Raw genomic sequence first — 21958 nt, forward strand, 5'->3', positions numbered from 1 at the left:
AGGACTTTTTAAGTCCTGAGCAGGCTGAGACGGAGGACAGCATAGATGCCCTCTTCAACTCCCCTCAGCCAGATGATCGCATCTTGGATCCTAACACCGCTTCTCCTCCCGCTTCTCCTGTGAAGGATGCTGAAGGTGCTGATAAGGAGCAAGAGAATGAAGGCTCCCGCATGGAGGAGTAGTTTTTTCATTTTGTAATCTTATCCTTAACTTATGTCTGGATTTTATTTGTATCAAAACTTATTACCCTCCGGGGTTATTTTATATGCTACTTTCCTTATTCGCATCTTTCTCCTTTATCTTTCCGATACTTTAATATGCATTCAAACTTGAACTAATTGGCCACTCAAACATCCATAGGTTGAAATAATTTCGAACTCTTCAATTTGAAGTCTGGTTTTTCAAAACCTTACATAATATGGGTTCGACCCTTAACAATAATAACTTGACAATATAAATTCTACTGGAATATAAAATCCTATGCAAGCAAAGCTTCAAGGTGCTTTTCAACCTACTTGTTATCCAGACAAGTGAGAATCGTATTCAATTGCCCTACACATAGTAAACCTTCAGTTTTTGTGCATGCCAAGTTCTTGGGACTTCAAAACCATCCATTCTCTCCAGCTTGTAGGTTCCTCTACCGTGAACGCTCTTGACTTTGTACGGCCCTTCCCAATTCAGGGCAAGCTTCCCTTTCTATCCTACCCCAGAAGCTTCTATCTTCCTCAAGACTAGGTCACCTTGTTTAAAGAACCTTTCTTTAACCCTTAGGTTGTAGTAGAATGAAGCCTTCTTCTGATACTCTGCTATCTTTGCATGTGCCCCATCTCGCACTTCATCGATTAAGTCCAGAGCCAATCTTTGCCCTTCCTCATTTTCCTCAACATTGAAAGCCTGAATCCTTGGAGAAGAATGTGATATCTCCACGGGAACAACTGCTTCTGCCCCATATGCCAACATGAAGGGGGTTGCTCCAGTAGTGACTCTACAGGTAGTCCTATAGGCCCATAATATTGGAAGTATCTCATCCACCCAATTATTTCTTGATTTCTCGATCCTCTTCTTTAGTCCATCCAAGATTATTCGATTTGCTACCTCCGATTGCCCATTGGCTTGCGGGTGAGCCACAGAGGTGAACCGTAACTCAATTTCATTTTCTTCACAATACTTCTTGAATTCCTCGTTGTTAAACTGCGTTTCATTGTCGGTGACTAGGATACGGGGAATTTCATACCGGCATATAATATTTTCCCACAGGAATTGTGCAACCTGCTTAGTTGTGATCTTGGCCAAAGGTTTGGCTTCAATCCATTTGGTGAAATAATCAATGGCTACAATCAGGAACTTTCTTTGTGCCGTGGCCATGGGGAAAGGCCCTAGAATATCCATCCCCCACATAGCAAAGGGAATAGGCGAGTTGATAGAGGTCAGCATCTCGGGGGGTTGTCTAACAACTGGTGCATGCTTCTGACAGCGATCACACTTCTTCACATATTCTTTGGCATCAGCCATCATTTCTGGCCAATAGAAGCCTAAACGGGTTATCTTATGAGCCAAGGCCCTACCCCCAAGTGTTGCCCACAAATACCTTCATGCACTTCCTCAAGAGCCAAGCGTGCCTCATCGGGCCTGAGACACCTCAAGTAAGGAACCACAAAAGATCTTTTATACAGAATCCCATATATCAAAGAGTACCTTAGTGCTTGAACAGTTAACTTCCGTGCTTCAGTTGCATCACTTGGCAACCAACCGGTTTGAATGTGAGCCTTGATGGGATCAATCCATGACGTCCCCAGGCCTATGGGAGCCACAAGCTTAATATCTATACTTCGTGTCTTCAAAACACGGAAGTACACACTTCCTGAACTTTCTTCTATCTCAGATGAAGCAAACTTTGATAACGCATCTGCCTTAGCATTTTCTTCTCTTGGAATGTGTTCAACATGGCATTCATTAAATTGGGTCATCACAGCCCTTACTAGGCGGACATACTTAGCCATCGTATCATCTCTTGCCTCAAATTCTCCCTTTACCTGGGATATGATCAGTTTCGAGTCTCCACGGACCTTTAGGTTTTTGACTCTAAGTATCCCAGCTAGGCCAAGGCCAGCTATCAGGGCTTCATATTCTGCCTCATTATTTGTGGTTGGGAAGTCTAGCTTCATAGCATACTCAATTAAGAACCCATCAGGGCTTTGCAATACCAATCCTGCTCCACTAGAGTTTGTTTTTGATGCTCCATCAAAATAGAGAACCCAATACTCTTTCTCCTTATCATTCTTCTCTCTGTCCCCATTATCGACTCCCTTATCTTGCGGTACGGTATCTTCCAGCCCCCCGACTTCTTGGTTGGGTATGGTACATTCCACCACGAAGTCAGCTAGCGCCTGGGCTTTTATTGCCGTTCGCGGCTTATACTTGAGATCGAACTCTCCCAGCTCTAATGCCCACTTAATCAATCTCCCACTTGCCTTGGGACTGTGAATGATATTTTTCAGTGGCTGATTTGTTAGCACCTCAATCTGATGAGCCTGAAAGTAAGGACGCAGTTTTCTCGAAGCCATTACCAAGGCTAGAGCAAATTTCTCAATAGTTGAATAATTCAATTCAGCACCATGCAGAATTTTGCTGACATAATATACGGGTTTCTGGACTTTCAGCTTCTCCTTAACCAACACCGCGCTCAAGGCGCTCTCTGAAACAGCCAAGTAGAAGAATAAAACTTCTTTTAAAGATGGTTTGGCCAACAACGGGGCCTGAGCCATATATTTCTTTAACTCTTCGAATGCCTTCTGGTTTTCCTCATTCCATACAAAGTCCTTGATGTTCTTTAGTGACTTGAAGAATGACAGGCGCTTGTCTCCTGACTTGGAGATGAATCGTCCTAGCGCAGCAACCTTTCCTGTGAGCTTTTGAACATCCTTGACGGTTTTTGGTGGTTCCATGTCTAGGATTGCCTTTATTTTGTTGGGGTTAGCCTCTATCCCCCTCTTGGAGACCATCAATCCCAAAAAATTTCCAGATCCTACTCCGAAAGCACATTTTGTAGGATTTAACATCATCTTATGGTACCTCAGAACCTCAAAAGCTTCCCTCAAATGGGTTATATGATCAGTCTTTGCTAGACTCTTGACTAACATGTCATCAACATAGACTTCCATAGTCTTACCAATAAGGTCCTTAAAAATTTTATTTACCAACCTTTGATAGGTGCCTCCTGCATTCTTAAGACCAAATGCCATAACAAGATAACAATAAACACCAAAGTCAGTGATGAATGATACCTTTGGAATGTCATCCTTATGTATTTTGATCTGGTTGTATCTGCTAAATCCATCCATGAAACTCAGCATCTCATGCCCAGCAGTGGCATCAATCAAAGTATCAATCCTTGGCAACGGAAAACAGTCTTTAGGGCATGCATCATTCAGATCAGTGAAGTCTATACACATCATCCACTTTCGATTAGCCTTCTTCACCATTACAGGGTTTGCTAACCACTCCGGAAATTGAATCTCCTCAATGAAACCAGCCTCTAAGAGCTTTTCTACTTCCTGTTTTATAGCCTCTTGTCTTTCCGGGGCAAAATTTCTTTTCTTTTGTTTCACTGTCTTCCGGCTTTGATCCACATTTAACTTGTGAGTAATCAGCTCCAGTTCTATGCCCGGCATATCAGCTGCTGACCACGCAAACACATCACTATTTTCTTGCAAAAATTCCACCAACTTCCCTCTAAGGGGCTCCTCTAATGTGGCTCCAATGAAAGTCATCCTCTCAGGATTCTCGGGGTCTAAAGAAACCGAAACCAAGTCTTCTGTCGGCTTTCCTCTCTTCTCGTCATTTTCTCGGACATCCATATCTTCAATAGGAAGAACCTGCCCCCCGACTCCATCTGCCCTCAAAGAGGCCACATAACAGCTTCTAGCCATTTTTTGATCCCCTCTCTCTTCTCCAATCCCGTTCCGGGTTGGAAACTTCATGACTGAATGGTAGGAAGAAGGGACTGCCTTGAAGGCATGTATCCATGTTCTTTCCATGATAGCATTATAGGTTGAACTAGCCTTTACTACCACAAAATCCAACATCTGCGTTGCTTGCCTTGGTTCCGTACCTATGGTGGTTGGCAACTTGATTATCCCATCTACAGGACATTCTACTCCAGCAAATCCATATATCGACATGTCGGTTGGTGTCAACTGGGAGTCGTTATACCCCATCCTTAGAAAGGTGTCGTGGAGCAAGATATCCACAGAAGCACCATTATCCACAAGGACCCTCTTAACCGGGCTATTTCCTATTATCGGTGTTATGACCAGCGGCTCGTCATGAGGAAACTTTACACCCTCTAGGTCAGAATCATCAAAAGCCAATGTTACTTCTGTCCTGGCCCTCTTCGGGGCTTCTCCAACAATATGCATAACCTCTCTGGTATATGCCTTTCTGGAATTTTTGGACAATTCAGCAGCAGTTGGACCCCCAAAGATCGTGTTTATCACAGGCCCTCGAGGTCGCGACCCTCCAAAAATTGCATTTATAACCGGCCCTCTAGGTTGGGGATTCCGCCCCTGATCGTCTTGGTCCCTCCTACGATCTTCAAAGTTCTTCCTTCCATTATTATTCCTGTCCCCTCCTTCTCCAGTATACTTGTTCAATCTTCCTTTTCGAATCAAAAACTCATTTTCGTCTTTCAATTGCCTACACTCATCGGTGTCATGGCCAACATCTTTCTGAAATCTGCAATACTTGCTCTTATCTAGTTTTGCGGGATCACCCTTCAAGGGATTATGCCAGCGAATATCTCTATCTTTCTCAATCTCCATCAAAATCTGGCTTCTAGGAGCATTCAGCTTAGCATATTCAGTGAACTTTTGCCCAGGTCCTCCCTTCTTGGGGGTTGAATCAGAATTTTGTTCGGTTCTAGGATACTTGTCCTTAGCAATATATTCTAAATCAGTTTTCCGCTTCTTGTTTTCAGTTGGCTCATTACTTACTACGGTCTTCCTCATACTTTCTTCAACCTTGATATACTTCCCTGCCCTCTCTTGGAGCTGCAACATGCTTTCAGGGGGGACGTTTGGCCAAGGACATCTTGAAAAACTCATCCCTAGTTCCTTGTTGCAGTGCTATCATGGCTACCTTATCATCAAGGTCCGGGACTTTTAAAGCCTCCTTTGTGAAACAATTCAGGTAATCTCTCAAGGATTCCTTAGCTCCCTGCACAATACTCATAAGAGATGCTGAACTTTTCTCATGGACTCTCCCACTGATGAACTGCTTAATAAAAGCCTGACTTAACTCTAAGAACGATCCAATAGAGTTTGGGGGCAAGCGACTGTACCATCTTTGAGCCATACCCGACAGGGTTTGAGGGAAGGCCCGACACTTTATAGCATCATTCACGGGTTGCAGCAGCAGTGCATTAGAGAATGTCCTAACATGATTAGCGGGGTCTCCCGTGCCGTCATAGGCTTTGATAGTGGGCATCTTGAATTTCCTTGAGATATGGGCATTCATTATTTCTTCAGTGAAGGGCGGAGTTGGATCATCAGGATCTCCAAGGGGAAGGAGATTGCTTGGATCAGTTCTTGGGACAACAGCCCTTCTCCGTACCGGACCATCCAGGTCTATGGTAGGAGGAGGATTTCTCCCCCTAGGAGGTATCTGGGGTCTGGTGGCCTGGTGAGACTCCAAGTCACGCCTCAGCCTTTGGATCTCGGCCTCATGAGCCCTGATCTTTTCCTGCACTTCTTGGGGATTCGCCCCTTGGGTGCTTTGAGGGCGTTGCCTTTCATCGACCATCGGCTCTTTGCCAGGACGCCTCCTTCTTGGGGCCACTTCATCATCCGAAAATTCGGAGTCTCTCTCGGTGTAAGGACCAGAAAATTCCCGATCCTCGGGGATAGGAGCCAACCCTCGTATATAGGGGGCGATTGCCCACGTGCTTCACTTCGCCCAGCATATCCACTTCCTCCAACCTCGGGGTAAAGTGGCATCCCATAAGGGGGGTTAGTAGTAACAACAGTTGAATATTCACCCGACGGGTCGAGAATTCACAGGTATATGTACTTGTTGAACTTGAGGATTCGTACCTTGAATAGTCGGGGGAGCCGTCCCTTGTGGCTGAGGTTGAGTTACCCCTATCTGGGCTTCCGCTTGATTAGATACATAAGTTGAGTGGGGAGGTATCTCCACAGTTGATGAAATCACCTGGGTTGTCCCCGATAGTGTTCCTTCTTCCAGAGCTCTAATTGTTCTCCGTATTCTCACCATGGTTGTTGTTGTGCTTTCCCACAGACAGCGCCAAATGTTATGGATAAAAAACTAATATATATAATTGCTGTATTTATTACTAAGGTACGGGAGCTCAAGGCCTTTAATGGCTGCTCTCGTGTTTCGTAACTTAACTCTGCCTTTACGAGATGCCTACGTATCTCTGTGAATTAGAGGATCAAGCCAAAAAACATAGTTCTGATTTGTGGGGTGAGACCCCTTATATAGATGTGGGAGTCCTTGAATTGGACTTGGTATAGGAGACTTGGTGGTCAAGTCTCCGAATTAGGATAGACTTAGGAGTCATAGGGAGTAGGAAGCTGATTCCTTATCCCATGAGGTTCCTTGGAGGCCAATCTACAAGGATTTATATCCTCACTATGACTTATCTTAATAGCTGTTTTTCTCCCTTATTTATTAATTATGAAATTAATAAATAATCAGGGTTTTTGGGCCTTCTTTGTTCCATCAGGCCTGATCAACATGTTAACCTTTCTGGTCTGAATGTCATACATCTTTTTATTAGGTCTTGCAGCCCAAACTGTAATATTTAATTATGTAATCAGGATTTATTTATCCCTATCATACTTATAGGTATGTATTTTGAAGGCTTGGTAGGATTTTTCAGCTTAGGAATCAGAGCTACGAAGGAAGAGTTGAGGCTAGCAGGAATTAAGCTCTTCGAGTAAAAATTAGAGAAAAAGTATACCACCTCCTTTTTTAATATAATTCCACAACGCCTTTAAAACTACCACATTTAGTCAGTTTGGCTCCAGTGTTTTGTTAGAGTCGGAGTCATTCAGGGCTTTTCTTAATTTTCTTTTCCGAGAATTCTCTCAGCCGTACTTCCTTATCTTTTTAATTGAAATGAATAACTATAATTTGTCCCAGCTTGAAAATCAACGTTTCACTGTAGTACTTGAAAAATGTTTCTTTAATGTCATTATTTGTAATCCAATCTCCATCTCTCAAGATACTCAAAATTTGTTTTTTTTTCTTTTTGCGAACAATTGCATTATAGAAAAATTGTGTGTTCTTTTCCGCCATCAATTGCCAATCCATACATGTTTTGTGGCAGAAAATGACTGACCTAGACGAGTACAGATCATTAATCCTGTTTATAACTTTATTTTTCTCCTCTTGTGACTTATTCATGTTATCTAAATGTTCTTATTGTTATTTTACTCTACGGATCTGAGCTTCTATGTTACCAAAACATGATACATTCCACCTTTTTGCACATTCCTTCATGTTTTTAACCTCGATGTGAATATGTTTTGAACTTGCATTCTTCCATGCATGACCCATTTGCTCGATCAATCCTTTATTTTCCAACCATATATTAAAGAATTTGAAATGACGAGGTCCCCAATTATTCTTGCCATATCTGAGAATTAATGAATTACCTAGTTCATTTATAGATACAGGTAAACCTCGAAGCACTAAAGGGAATGTCCCCCAGTAAATTGGATTTAATAAAATATGAGAAGTTTTTGATATCCCGTTACCCATGTACATAATGGTCTCCCTCATCCTTTTCAATTACACTATTAAAAACTCCTAATATCCATATCCAGTGTTTTAATCTCATCTGGAACTTGAGGTTACAATGCTTTTATCCCTGACCGATAGAAGCCCCCTGAAAGACCCTCAGCCGGTTGCTCAATCCACTTCGGATCATTGGTTCTTCCTAGACTCCTCACCTGTCTTTCATTTCATTTTGTGACTTTGGTTTCTTGAATGCAGATAAATAAATCCTAAGCTTCTTGAACCCCTAATTTTACATTCAACTTTTTTGAATGTGGCGAGACTCAATGAAGAAATTTTGCCGATCTATAATTAGGATAATATGACAATGGCAGTGGTTCAAGTTTATTACTTCACATATTGATGTTTTCTTTGATTGAAATTAAAGCATTTTCCTGGTTATGTTCTGTAATCAGACCCATCAAAATACCCTTCTCTAATATCGCCCTGGCTTCATTGGAGTTTTCTCCAAATTCTAACTTTTTTGATTGCATCCGTTCATACTTCTTCCAGAATCTTCTTTTCAGTGTGACTTTGAAAAACTTATATTCTCCATCTCTTTTGTCAATTTTCTTGGTCTACCTCTTTTGTTTTTTATCCTGAAGTTTCTTAGATCTTTTAGCAGAGACTGTTAGGAACTAAACCTCTCAGATAAGTCATGTCAAATTTTGTCATACAATAATGAGGTGAACTGTTTGCACAGAGCTGCTTATGTCCCTTGGCATCCAATTGCATTCTTCATTATTGTCTCCTTCTGAGCTTGACATTTTGGGAGTCCATGTGTTTAGATTTATTGGATGCACTTCATAGTGAGCCGAATTCTCATAATCATTATGTTTTGTGGGTTAATTATCAAGTGGCTCACTTAGTACGCACTAATGTATTAAGTGGGTCACCAGGTTTTGTTTGGTATCATTTAAACCACTCAACAGGAAACACTTGACACTCCGTTAACTCTGAAAAAGTCAAACGTTAAATTAAACGATTTCTGTTAGTTTGATCTACGTGGACTTGCTTTGACCCATGTTGGATGATACGTGGACTACTGACATGTTATCAGATAAATTAAAAAGAAATAAAAATAAAAACAAAATAACTATAAGCCAAAAATGACTATGGGACATCTAAAAGTGAACTCAATTGACACAAATAAACCCTAAGCCCCCATTTTTGGCGATCAGGAACAACAATCTACGATCATCGGCAGTAAAGGTACGATCGAAGAACCCTAAACCCCATTTTTACTGTTCATATTGTTATATTTAAGTGACTGCATGTATATTTAAGGGTTTGTGTTCATATATGTATATTTAAGTTTTTGTGTTTGTATATGTATAAATTTGTGTTCTTATGTTTTCGTATGTTAATGTACAGTATGGTTCAGATTGATGTTTATGTTCATCATCGTGGATATTTCACAAATCCACCTAAAGTAAATATACAGTATGTAGGAGGAGTGGTGGATTGGTATATGAGGATACTGATAATATGCGTTTTAGTGATTTGGAAGATTATTCAGTTGCTTTTGATTACGACAGACAAAACTCGTCAGTATATTTTCAGTGTGATGGTCATAGTTTTGAAGAAAATGTTAGGGTGTTGTATAATGATGATTCCATGAAAGAGATAATTGAGATATGTAAGCCTTTCGGCAACATTCACCTATTTGTTGACCATTTCGATTTCGAACATTTAGAGGACCAGGCAGCTACTAAGGAAGAGAGAAAAAATGTGAGTGATTGGAGTGATGGGTCTGATGAGAGTGATCCAGACTTTGAGGATGATGAGAGTGATCAAGACTTTGAGGATGATGAGAGTGAGCATGAGCTGAAATATGATGAGAGTGACCTTGAGTTGATAGAAAATGTGAGGAATATGAGGATGAGAAAAGCTGCTGAAGCTAATAAGAACAATGTCATATTGAGAAAAAATATCTTGAAGCTAAGGAAGATGATAGTCAAGGGTCTGACTATTTGAGTGATGAAATGAGATCATTGTCATCTTCAAGTGAAGATAAAACACAAAAGATGGGGTATATAGGACCTCCATCTAAAAAGAAGAGGAAAAGAAGAACTGCATATTATAACCCCATCAAACATGCATATGGTGCTATTAAATTCAGTGATGGTATGAGGTTTGGATCAATGGATGAATTCAGGAAAGCTGTGAGGGACTACGGTATCCATGAGAGAAGAGCAGTGCAGTTTAACACTAATGATCAACATAGATGTCAAGTTGTTTGTGAGGATATATGTCCATTTTACATTTGGGTAAGGAGATTGAAAGACTCAGAAACTGTTGAGATCATAACACTTGTGGATGAACATCTTTGCACAAAATCATAAAACAACAAGCTAGCATCTGTTAAGTACCTGAATGAGGTTTACGGAGATAGAATTAGGAAGAATCCAACATGAAAGATCAAGGACATGATACAAACTATAAGGGATGATCTGGAAATAGAAGTGTCAATGATAAAGGTGATAAGGGTTAGGAAAGCTGCTATAGAAGGTGTCTTTGACAGCTTGAAGGGGAATTACTCCAGGGTGAGGGATTTTGGACACCAAATTCTGCTTAATAATCCTAAGAACAGGGTGGATATTAGAACAACAAGATTGAATGGGAGTGATCCTAATAAGTTCAAAAGGATTTATATCTGCGATCATGCTTTGAAGGAGGGCTAGAAGTTAGGATGTAGGCCAATACTAGGTTTAGATGGGTGTTTTCCGAAGACCATTTGTGGTGGCCAATTATTATCTGCTATAGGTAAGGATGGGAATAACCAGATGTATCCAGTGGCTTATGCAGTAGTTGAGAGTGAGAATGGAGATAGTTGGAAGTGCTTTATTGACCTACTAAGGGATGACCTCAGTCTTGGAGATAGTATGGGCCTTACAATCATTTCAGACCAGCAGAAGGTAAATTACTTTCATTTTGTTGTACTTGTATGAGTCTTAATCCTGTTCATATTGTACTTATATGAGTCTTAAATTATTTTATTTACAGGGTCTTGAATTAGCTGTAAGAGAATTTCTTCCCAACGTGGAACACATAAATTATTGCAGGCATTTATGTGCCAACTTTGTGAGTAGGTACAATTACTTTCTTCTGTCACATCAATTACTGCATATATAATTCATGGAATTTATGTTGCTTTATTGTATTCAAATTCAAAGCCAGCCACTTGAAAAACTTGTTTTGGTCCATTTCAACTGCCACTCACAAGGTTGCACATGAAAGGGCCATGAAAGCTATGGAAAGAGCAAGCAAGCCAGCATATGCAGAACTGAAGAGAAGAGACCCAAAAACATGGTGCAAAGCCTATTTTGAAAAGCATTCTTGCACTGACACTGTTGAAAATAACATGTCTGAATCATTTAACTCTTGGATAATTGGTGAAAGGTACCTGAATTTCTTAAATTCTTAAGTTTGCTAAGTTTTTAAGTTTCTTAAATTCTTAAATTTATTAAATGTTGCAAGATTCCTTCCACTTCTGGACATGCTACAAGAGATCCATTTTAAGTTGATAAATAGGATGAGAGAAAATAGAGACTCTATGCAAGCTAGTGAGTTCCAAATTTGTCTAAGAATCAAGGCAAAACTTGACCTTGTTGTTACACAATCAAGGGATTGGAGAGCCACCTGGGATGGAATGAGGACATTTGTGGTTTGTAGTTTACCTTCTTTTTTGCCTTATTTTATTTACAGGGTCATTTTACCTTATTTTTACCTTGTTATTTATTGGTTATATACAGGTGAAAAATGGAAGAACATGTTTCACTGTTAACTTGGTTGAAAGAATATGTGATTACAGAGTCTTTGATTTGACAGGAATACCATGTCCCCATGCTGTAGCAGCCACTCACAATCGAAGAGAGCAACAACAAACCTATGTCTCAAAATATTACTCAAGGGATGCATATTTAGAGTCTTATAAGAACTCACTTGGAGCTCTTAAAAGTGAAGAATTTTGGGAGACTCATTCAACTGAAGAGATCTTGCCACCATATATCCCCAAAAAACTCAGGGGTAGACCAAAGAAACAAAGGAGAAGAGAAACATGGGAGGGTGGAAGTAGAAGCAGGAGTAGTCAGGTTGTTCAAAGGTTCCCTTCAGGGAAAAAAATGCATTGCAGCCTATGTAGGCAACCAGAGCATAGGCGTACAAAATGTCCCAACAAGACCCCCAATAATATTGACAACCAAGATGGAGGAACAACTGTTGATGGTGGGAATTGTGGTGGAACAAATGTAGAAGGAGAAAATGTTGGTGGAATAAATGTTGAAGGAGAAAATACTATAGGAACAAATGTCCCAAAGAAACCTGATGTAACTTCCAGACAGAAGCTACCAGTGAGAAGGAAGGAGTAAGGTATAGTAATAAAAGAACCAACTGCAAATCAGATGAAGGAAAAAGGTTCAACAACTGAACATGTGGGTAAAGGAAAACAGAAGGTAGTAGAACAAGAAAATGTCAAGCTTAGAAGGCCTTTTCTCAATCTTTAAGGTTCACAAACATCACAGGCTTTTGCAACCCCTAAGCCAATCCCAGACCAGAACAAAATAAGAAAAACTAAAAATGGTGACTAGGAGGCGCCATATTGCTTGAGTGGAACAAAGTCTTCTCAGTTAATGGAAGAACTTAGAGAACCCCTCTTTAATGAATTTTTGAAGGACACACCTGTTCCAGGCTATGTAAGGTGTCCACCCATCATAAGTCCTGCAGATGCAATTCCTACAAGTACACTGGATACTAATGAGCAAGCTGATGATCAGGATGAAGCTCGGGATGGATAGAGTGGAGAAGATGATAATGAAGATTTTGAAGATGTTGAAGAGATCCAGCAGCAACCAAGGAGAAGTGTTAGAATTCGTTCCTGGCATGAGTTCAGGTTCAAGAACACCCAAGATACTATAGTTGTGATTGATGAAGACAATGAAGATAAAAATTAGCTCTTTTGAAATTAATGTGTCGGTCTTTTGAACCTATTTTGTTGGTCTTTTAGAACCTAATGTGTCAGTCTTTTGAACCTATTTTTTTGGGTAGGTACAATTATTTTGTTGGTCGTTTGTCCGTTATTATGTTTCACGAAACTTATTATCCTGAACAATACTCGACTTGAATGAAATGGAATGGAAGCATATTTTGCTAAATTTGTTAACATAACATACATCTGTCAAATCTCTATTTTAGACTAAGCAAAGCAAACTAGTTCCAGTCTTGCTTGTTACAAATTTAGTGGTAATCACAGAAATGAGAATGATTATTATACACATAAACATTCTACACTGACCCTTCTTTTATTTTTTCAAATTCCTCAACTTCTCCTTCTACTTTTCTTTCTTTGATTCAGCATGTACCAGCTTCTCCTCCAAACCATCTTTCTGGTATGTCAAAACTGTGATCAATTCTTTGGCTCTACAACTTACCTCCGGATCAATCCACTTAAAAAAATTGCATCCTCTAGTGTCCTGCACATTCATATAAATCAAATATATAAATTAAATATTTAATCACATGTTTTCGGAAGTGAAAAAAATTAAAAGATGCACACCTTTCCTCTGCAACATGTAAGAAAACGTCTTCCGGGATATTTTTGTGTCCAGCTTGTTCGCAACTGTACTCGTTCTCCACAGAAACAATGACGATGTGATTCAGGAAGGAAATTCATTCTCCAGCTTGAATCTGTATATATAGGTGGGTGTATCTGTATATATATGTGGGTAGAGGCTTATGTGGATATCCATGTTGCAGAACTAGCCGTTAGCATTCCACATCAGCTTTTTCCGTCTGCAGTTTTTTTTCAAAGTTAACGGAGTGTCACGTGTTGCCTGTTGAGTGGTTAAAATGATACCAAACGAAACCTGGTGACCCACTTGATACATTAGTACGTGCTAAGTGACTCACTTGATAATAAACCCTTTAATTTACACATTTAAATCACTTATATTTGAAATTATTGAATTTTCTGGTGATTCATGTGGTGATGATGTTCCTTACTCTTATTTTCACACTTCTGTTCATTTCCAGTATCACCAGTTAGTTCCTTTGTTTCTCCCACAAAATAGTTCATGTTGCCAGCACCCATCCTTTACGTCTTCCAATTCAGAGTGTGATTTATCAATTAGGGGTACATCTCCAATTTTAATGACCTTTATATTATATTCTTTTTCACATATCTGAACATTTTAGGAACTGTTGCTGGTTTCTACTTGATCCGTTTCTATCAAAACTTTTAGGATTTTATAGATCTTGTATTTATTTAGGATTGAGTTCAAAGCATTGACATTTGCCCCATAGTTTCAGAATTTGCTTGAAGTTACGTCAGAACCATCCAATCATAGGAAATCCTCTACACTACACCCATGTTTGTCTCTTTTGGTATAGTTCTTCCCGATATGTTTTTAAAACTAACATAAATTCTAACAGGCTAAGCCCATTACACCCAGTCCAAACCAACAAAAAGCCCAATTACATTTTTTGTCCTTATTAGCCGCCTCCGAAGGCCGGTCTGACACAGCTATGCTCGACAAAGACAACTGACACTCGGAAAGCCATCCAGGCCGAGCTCCACCCGAAAAAGATAACTGACACTTTCACGTGAGGATACTAACACACCCGTGTGGCACAACCCAACCATCATGCCCTCTATTCCCCCCACAATCTACATCAGTAGTAGCAGGAATATCTATTGCACACTTTCCCCCGAGCATGCGATCATCACTTGCCTCAGACCCTTGCATCTAACTTTTTCTCTCTAGAATTTGATTAGAATACTTGTTGTTACACCCAAAGTGTTCACGAAAATTAAATCTGTACCGGACATTCCGTTTCATGTATCTTGAAATTCGGACTCCGCCTAGCTCTACAATAAGAAAGGCTCACGAAGATACAGGATTTGTCAACTTCAGTTTCACTTTTTTATAAACTAACATCAACTTGAATCACCTGTAAAACGGTCAACATAACAAAAGTTGGTTTGTTGACAAAATATTGTGTTGCATGAAATGTCTCCTTTTCTAATAAAAAGAGACTTGTGGATAATGGAATATTTCGCGTCTTGTAGACATGAAAATTTGGTCTTTGTAGACTTTTGATTGAGTGTTCCCAATTATTTGCTTTGCTTAATGTCTTGAATGGTTCTTGTAGTTGACTTCAAAGCGGGAAATGATGTTTGGACAATGAGCTTTTAAGGGTGATAACTTAATTCGCTGTTAGTGTGACCTATGTGGAATTCTTGCTTGCTATTATAATATCATATATTGACCGGGAATTATTTGTGACTTATGCATATATCAAGTGTAGTTATTATTTCGTACACAAATAAATGAAAGTTTTTACACAATATATGAGATTTTACCGAATGTGTTTTACTATAATTTTTCAGGTTTCATGGAATTATGTATATAGTCAAACTTAAAATGGACTTATATCATCCTGTATGAAAAAGTTATCACAGTTTCTTCTACTGAATTGCTAAAAACCATTGAACCAGTAGTGCTGAGCATTTTGGTTCGGAATCTGGCGTTGAGACAATAAATAGGTTTGAAGTTGAGCAAGTCAAGGGGACGCCATGCAGATTGCAGATGGGCTTTTATGTTAATGCATTCAAGAGCCAAAATATAATATAATGATAATAAACTTAAGAATCAGTCTAATTACACATTCGTACTCCACCGGTTTAGCAAAATACTTGTTCAATACTGGTTTAGAAGGGTATAGTTGTATCCACCTTTTCTGTGAATTGACAATACTGGTTTCAAACTGCAAGAATGGCTTCTTGATTATGCTTCTAAAAACATTATGGTTCGTTTTCAAACATTTACTAATTTTGAAATGGAAAATGCTACATATACAAAATAAGTTACTAAAATAGTTACAAATGTAACATGTCAATATTCCCAGCAGTTACATTAATAATATCAATTGAATTTTTTATTATGCCACATCACCATCCATGTCATTTTATGATAATTTTTTGTAAGTTTTTTTGTGCCTCTAGCATTTTTCTTTTGAAATTTTGGGCATAAAAAAATCATACAGTATAAATAGATATATATACAATGTTTATCTAATATTTATGTGTGCTGAAATACATTATAACTTGTAATTTTTGCTTAAACAATTCCGATTAAATAAAATAAATTTTCACCAGGGAAAAATCGTTGAAAAACAATTAGCTCCAAAAAAAAGCGTGGAAAAGATCCAACCAAGAACTTTTTGAAAATTTTGTTGATTGATTAAATTATCAAAGTCAGCATTTAAAGTCGTGAAACTGCCATGAAAAATTGCTGTTAGTAATTCTCATTCAACCGAAAAGTTATGCGAAGACCACTGAAAAACTCCAACTCTTGAGTTATGCAAATAAAATATTATAATATATATATATATATATTATGAAGTATATTTTATAAATATTACTAATTTATTAAAATTATTGAATATTCATGCAAATAGAATGTCTATGTTCGAGAAGTTACAATAAATGTTATGAAAACTAAAAATATTAAATATTTTGGTAGTATAAACATATTGTACACACATTATATATACTAGCGTGTCATGCACTAATCATTTTTAAATATCATATATATTTTTTAAAATTTAATTTAAATTGAAATCTTAAATTTGCTCATATAAAATTTTTAAATTATTCAAAAATAAATTTTGAAATGATACTTATTAAAGGATATAATTTTATTAATATTTCTACGCGTTTTTACAAAAAATGATTATATTTGAATTAAAAGTTAAGTTTTATTTTGGATCGATAATATATGAATTATGCTTAGTCCGATATTAACTTTATGCTCAATTAATAATTTGCATTATTGTGTTTTAACCCGCGATAAATTATACCAACAAAATCCAACCAATTATTTTTAGTTTGAATTTAATATTATAATATTGGTTCAACATGATAATTTAGTTTTAATCCGGACAAATAGTATATATAATTTGTTTTAACTAGTGAAATTATATTTTGATAGATAAAGTCTTGATAGTATAGATCTAGATATTTATAATAACTATATAATAATTAAATTGCTTGTTATAAAAATTAATTAAAAAATAAAATTAGGAGAATAAATTGACTTTGGTATCAATTAGAATAATATAAACATCAATATGAATTAGAATTTAAATTTGTCGACGACTTAACTTTTATATCAAATATAATATTACAGAGTTCAATATAAATTAGAATTTAAATTGGTAGATAAAGTTAAATTTAATATAAATGAGAATTAAAATGACTAACAGACCAACCAAACTTTTAATATTTCTGTCTATTATAAGATTATATAGATGATATGCAAGATTTTAAATAAAATAATAATATTTATAAAGAATAATTAACAAAATAATAGATTTTGCTATAACTTAATGTAATATTTTATTTACACAAATATCCAAGATTTCCAAAAATAGGTGGTGCATTATTACTTATTTCCTTACTATAATATTACCACCAACTGCTAGAAAAATTATAGGTAAGCCGGTTTTTCAAGAATTTAATGTTTTTATATGTTTAGTAATCAGCACTTTATTAAGGTTGCACATACTGAATAAAATTAAACATATCCCATATATCCTACTCGTAGTTATTATAATCTTACTAATCTGGGCTGAGCCTATGACATTATTTAGATATGACTTACCTAATTCCAAATGCATTTAATATTTCTCAAATACCTGGATATAACTATCATGGGAATAAAAAAGTGCTTTGAAAATTAAAAAATTAACTTAAACATCTATTAAAACTATCTTTGGAACACGAATCATTATAATAAAACGTATGACTGGTATGTTTCTTGATATCTATGGAAACAATATGTGTTTGGTATTAATGAATCAGGATCTTACTCCATTGAGAACCTTTTTTTGGTGAGATATGAGATCTAATCTCAACCATAAAAAATTAAATCTATTTTTAATCTAGACCATTCATTTTAAATCTCATCATTTTCTCCAATCATTATCTCTTCCGTCTTATTCTTTTTACTTACCACCCACCACCTCCAACAACCAGCAACCACCATTTCTGGCCACCACCACCACCGGCAACCAACACCACCTCCGATGATCACCAGAAGATCACCACCGTCAAATAAAAAATCACCACCATAATCACCGACGACCTTCAAAAAATCACCACCGACAAAAATAAAATCACCACCGTCAAACCAAAAATCACCACCAGAAATCTAAAGATCACCACCAGAAAATGAAAAAATCATCGTCAACAACCAAAATCACCGAACCCGCACCTTCTTTTCCCACGAGATCCGAGCACTAACTCTGCTTATCAGCTCCGATCACTAACATCAAAATAAAAATCACCGTATTTGTAATGAAACTGCACAATCAAATTATACCATCACATCGTCATTCATCACTACCATGCACCACCACCGGAATTACTAAAATTATATAACCGTTATGTTATCATAATAAATTACCATATTATATGAAATTGCCAAAAACGAAAAAAAAATCAAATCGGATCTTGTTTCAGATCTGAGTTCACTGAATCGGAGGTTTGTCGGAGAAAATCAAATCGGATGAAACTAACGATTTGAATCACCACATACGATGGTTTATTAATGATGAACTGATTAGAATAATTTGAAAAGAGCAAAAGTCGGCCTCGTTGGAGATGATTGTTGAGAAGGAGGAGGAGACAGACAACGTGTTGGCAGGGGAGTGGTGGCAACAGGAGATGGCTGAAAGAGACGTGTGAACGTATGAAAAGGCACTGCATGTCATGTTTGTTAATGACGAGGGTAAGGGATGGTGGCGGTGGTGGGGAGAGAGCGAGAGGGGGAGAGATGGAGCAGAGGGAGAGGTTGGTATCGGAAAAGTACAGGAGCGGGGGGAAGGGTAAGTGAGAGAAGTGAAAGATACAAAATAAAATTTAAATTATATTTTGTGTGGCTCTGATTGAATTAGACATTAAAAATATTGGTGGTTGAGATTAGATTTCAGTTCTTACCATAACAGTAGTTCTCATTTAAGTAACTCCCTAATGAATGATATTAATAAATGATGAATTTTGTGATGGCTTCTTTTGTTTTGTCTAGAATAATAATTGATATTATGGATGACGATTTTTGAATCGTGATGTGGAATAAATAATTTATTGTAATTAAGGGGATCCTCACAAAAACTTAAATTACCTCTTCGAAATATGGATAAGAAGAAAGTTGTATGTAACAAAGAAATATATACACACACTTGTACAACCTGTGATTCTTAGTGTTTGTACCCTAAAGACAACACTATTATGTTTTATTTATAACATTTGGATTATTAATATTTATGTTCTATCGATTATTCTTTTAATAATTTTTAATGACTTAATTTATTGCAATATAAATATTAGATTAACATATTTCTTGGAATATGATATGAATTTTATATCTCTAAGTACGTTACTTAGAAATGAGATTATGCTGAATAGTATCGATATTCCCAAATATCCTAGTCGAGTATTATTATTAAGGGACAATAATAATGCATTTTTTTGACTGATGATCACATCTCATTGATCATATGAATAAAGATACTACTGTCAAAAACACAAGCAGATGTAAATATACATGGTGTTGGATAGACCCAATGTGAGATTTTACATGTCTCTTGTATCATAAGTAGTTCTCACAGTGAAAATGATTAATGGTCCTTCGAATTGAAATCATTATAGTTCTACACGATGATTAATATACTTTGATTACATCAAAAGTTATCTTTGACTGGATAATGATAAAAGAGGACTTTGGGTATATTAGGAATCGTGTGAGAAATATGAATGATCTAGAAAGGATTTAACCCTCCTAATTTTGGAGAAATATTATTGTCCTCTTGTGTGAGCTAGACTATGAAATGTGTGGCTCCGCGCTCAAATGTTGATTTGAAACGATAGTCTACTCATTGATCAAGGAAACCTGGATTAAAGCATGAAGAGGATGACACATAACATGCCTCGAGTTTAATCTATAATATTTGATTAAAATGATAACATTACATTGTACATTAATCACAAAAGGTTTAATCGATCATCAATTTAATTATTATTGCTTGGGTAGCAATGATGTATTACTAGATGCCGCACATTGTTTACGATTTTAAATTAGATCTAAAATTATTTCGAACGTAATAATAACCTAAAGGGTCACCCATATAAATTCAGATTTAAATTAAATGTAAGTAATTCGAATAATTTGTTATTAATTAAGTAAGACTTAATTAATAAAATAAATAAAAAAATCAAATTTACTATTAAATCCGAAATTGAGTTTCTGGGTGATAAAGTAAGACTTAATTAATAATAACTATAATTTTTGGATTTATTAAAACTCTAAATTAGTTTAGGATTAGAAGTCGTATTCTCTTACATATATAATATCTTTTTAAGTCTCAACTAGGTTTTTACGTTTTTATAAGATAAAACACAAACCCTGTTAGATATATTTGTGATGTCATGTCTAATCTGATTTGTTTAGTTTCAGAACTTAATATCATAACTTAACTGGAAATCAGAACTTGCTAAAGACAGGAAGTTATCAGAACTTAAGGCGTTAGAACTTATATCAGAACTTAAGTGCGGGTATATTTCAGATAAGGAAAGCAGCTGATTTACAGGAGAGGATTTGGATTAAACAAGTAAAGATATGCATGAAGAATTGGACAGCTATAGGACTGCAATAGATAATCTATGATTGATGTATTTTAGGAAATAGAATCATTATCATATCAATTAGGAGATATCTTGTAACTATGTAGTATATAAACATAGATTAGGGTTTACACTATAAGTGTTATCATTCTCGAGAATATTATTCATTGTAACCCTAGCAGCTCTTAGTGATATCATACATCACTGAGAGAGTAGATTAAACCTACTATAATAGAGTTTGATATATTGAATAAACTTGTTTTCTGTTACATACTTGTGTTTATAATTGATTATAGATACTATATTCAACCCCTTTCTATAGTATCATTGAGGCCTAACAAGTGGTATCAGAGCCAATATGTTAAGCTTACAAACAGTTAAGATCCAAACAAACAATCAATCAAGTCTGATCAAGCAAAAATACTAGACCCTCAAGAACCTGCAAAGGTTCAACCCATTCAAAACACCAGAAGATATGAAACTATCAGGGTTCCAATGCTCAGGGTGTCTGGGTACCCTGTATGGAGTGTGAAGATGGCCATGTTTCTGGAAGCTACAGATCCAAAATATTTAGAAAGGATTTATGATGGTCCACGCAAGGCCATAAAGCTTTCTATTGCAGTTGGGAATGAGCCACAGAAGATGATTCCCAAAGAAAAGAGAGAACTCACCACTGAAGACATCTCTTCACTAGGCAAGGATACAAAAGTAAGACACTTGCTTCATAGTGCACTTGAAAATGTTATGTTAAACAGGGTGATTGGATGCAAGACTGCAAAAGAAATTTGGGATCCATTAGAAGTGAGATGTCAAGGAACCAATGCCATCAAAAAGAACAGGAAGACAATACTCACACAAGAGTATGAACACTTTGACTCAAAATCTGATGAGTCGCTAACTGATACATATGACAGATTCACAAAGATGTTAAATGATCTGTCACTAGTGGATAAGGAATATGATACAGAAGATTCAAATCTGAAATTCCTTCTAGCTCTTCCTGAAAAGTGGGATTTGAAAGCTACTATAGTAAGAGACAACTATGAACTTGCTGATATGTCTCTTAATGAAATCTATAGGATGCTCAAGACTCATGAACTTGAAATGGAGCAAAGAAAGAAGAGACATGGATGGAAGTCTAAGACAGTTGCTTTAAAGACTGAAAAAAGCCAATTGTCTCTAGGAAGGCAAAAGAAAAGGCTCTCATCATACAGTCTGATTCAGAGTCATCAGATTCTGATGATGATGATTCAGAACCTGGAAATTTATCAGAAGTGGATGTTGATGCAGAGATGATGCAACTGTGTGCTCTTATGGTGAAGGGTATCACAAAGATAGCCTACAAGAAATTCAGAAAGGGTAAGAAGTTTTCCAGGAAATGTGGAAGTTCTGACAAGAAAGGGTTCCGAAAGACTGAAGGCAAATGAGGAAAGTTTGATAGAGGAGATAACTCAAATGTCAAATGCTATAATTATGGTG

At 36.9% G+C, this 21958-nt stretch overlaps 1 protein-coding gene across 1 annotated transcript; it reads left to right on the forward strand.

Moving 5' to 3' along the window:
* Positions 1-10981: 10981 nt before the first annotated feature.
* Positions 10982-12897, forward strand: LOC141676467 (uncharacterized). Its single transcript, XM_074482120.1, has 3 exons — positions 10982-11199; positions 11278-11464; positions 11553-12897. Exons 1-3 carry the CDS (start codon positions 11042-11044, stop codon positions 12165-12167), a joined length of 960 nt encoding a protein of 319 aa, XP_074338221.1. The 5' UTR covers positions 10982-11041; the 3' UTR covers positions 12168-12897.
* The last annotated feature ends 9061 nt before the right edge of the window (positions 12898-21958 follow it).

The sequence above is a fragment of the Apium graveolens genome, chromosome 8 (genome assembly GCF_009905375.1).
Source record: "Apium graveolens cultivar Ventura chromosome 8, ASM990537v1, whole genome shotgun sequence".
Classification (NCBI taxonomy): Eukaryota; Viridiplantae; Streptophyta; class Magnoliopsida; order Apiales; family Apiaceae; genus Apium; species Apium graveolens.

Coding starts and splice junctions, on each gene's coding strand:
- LOC141676467 (XM_074482120.1), top strand. CDS start 11,042: ATGAAAGCTATGGAAAGAGCAAGCAAGCCAGCATATGCAGAACTGAAG. Junction 11,200..11,277: donor TCTTGGATAATTGGTGAAAG/GTACCTGAATTT, acceptor AAATGTTGCAAG/ATTCCTTCCACTTCTGGACA. Junction 11,465..11,552: donor ATGGAATGAGGACATTTGTG/GTTTGTAGTTTA, acceptor GGTTATATACAG/GTGAAAAATGGAAGAACATG.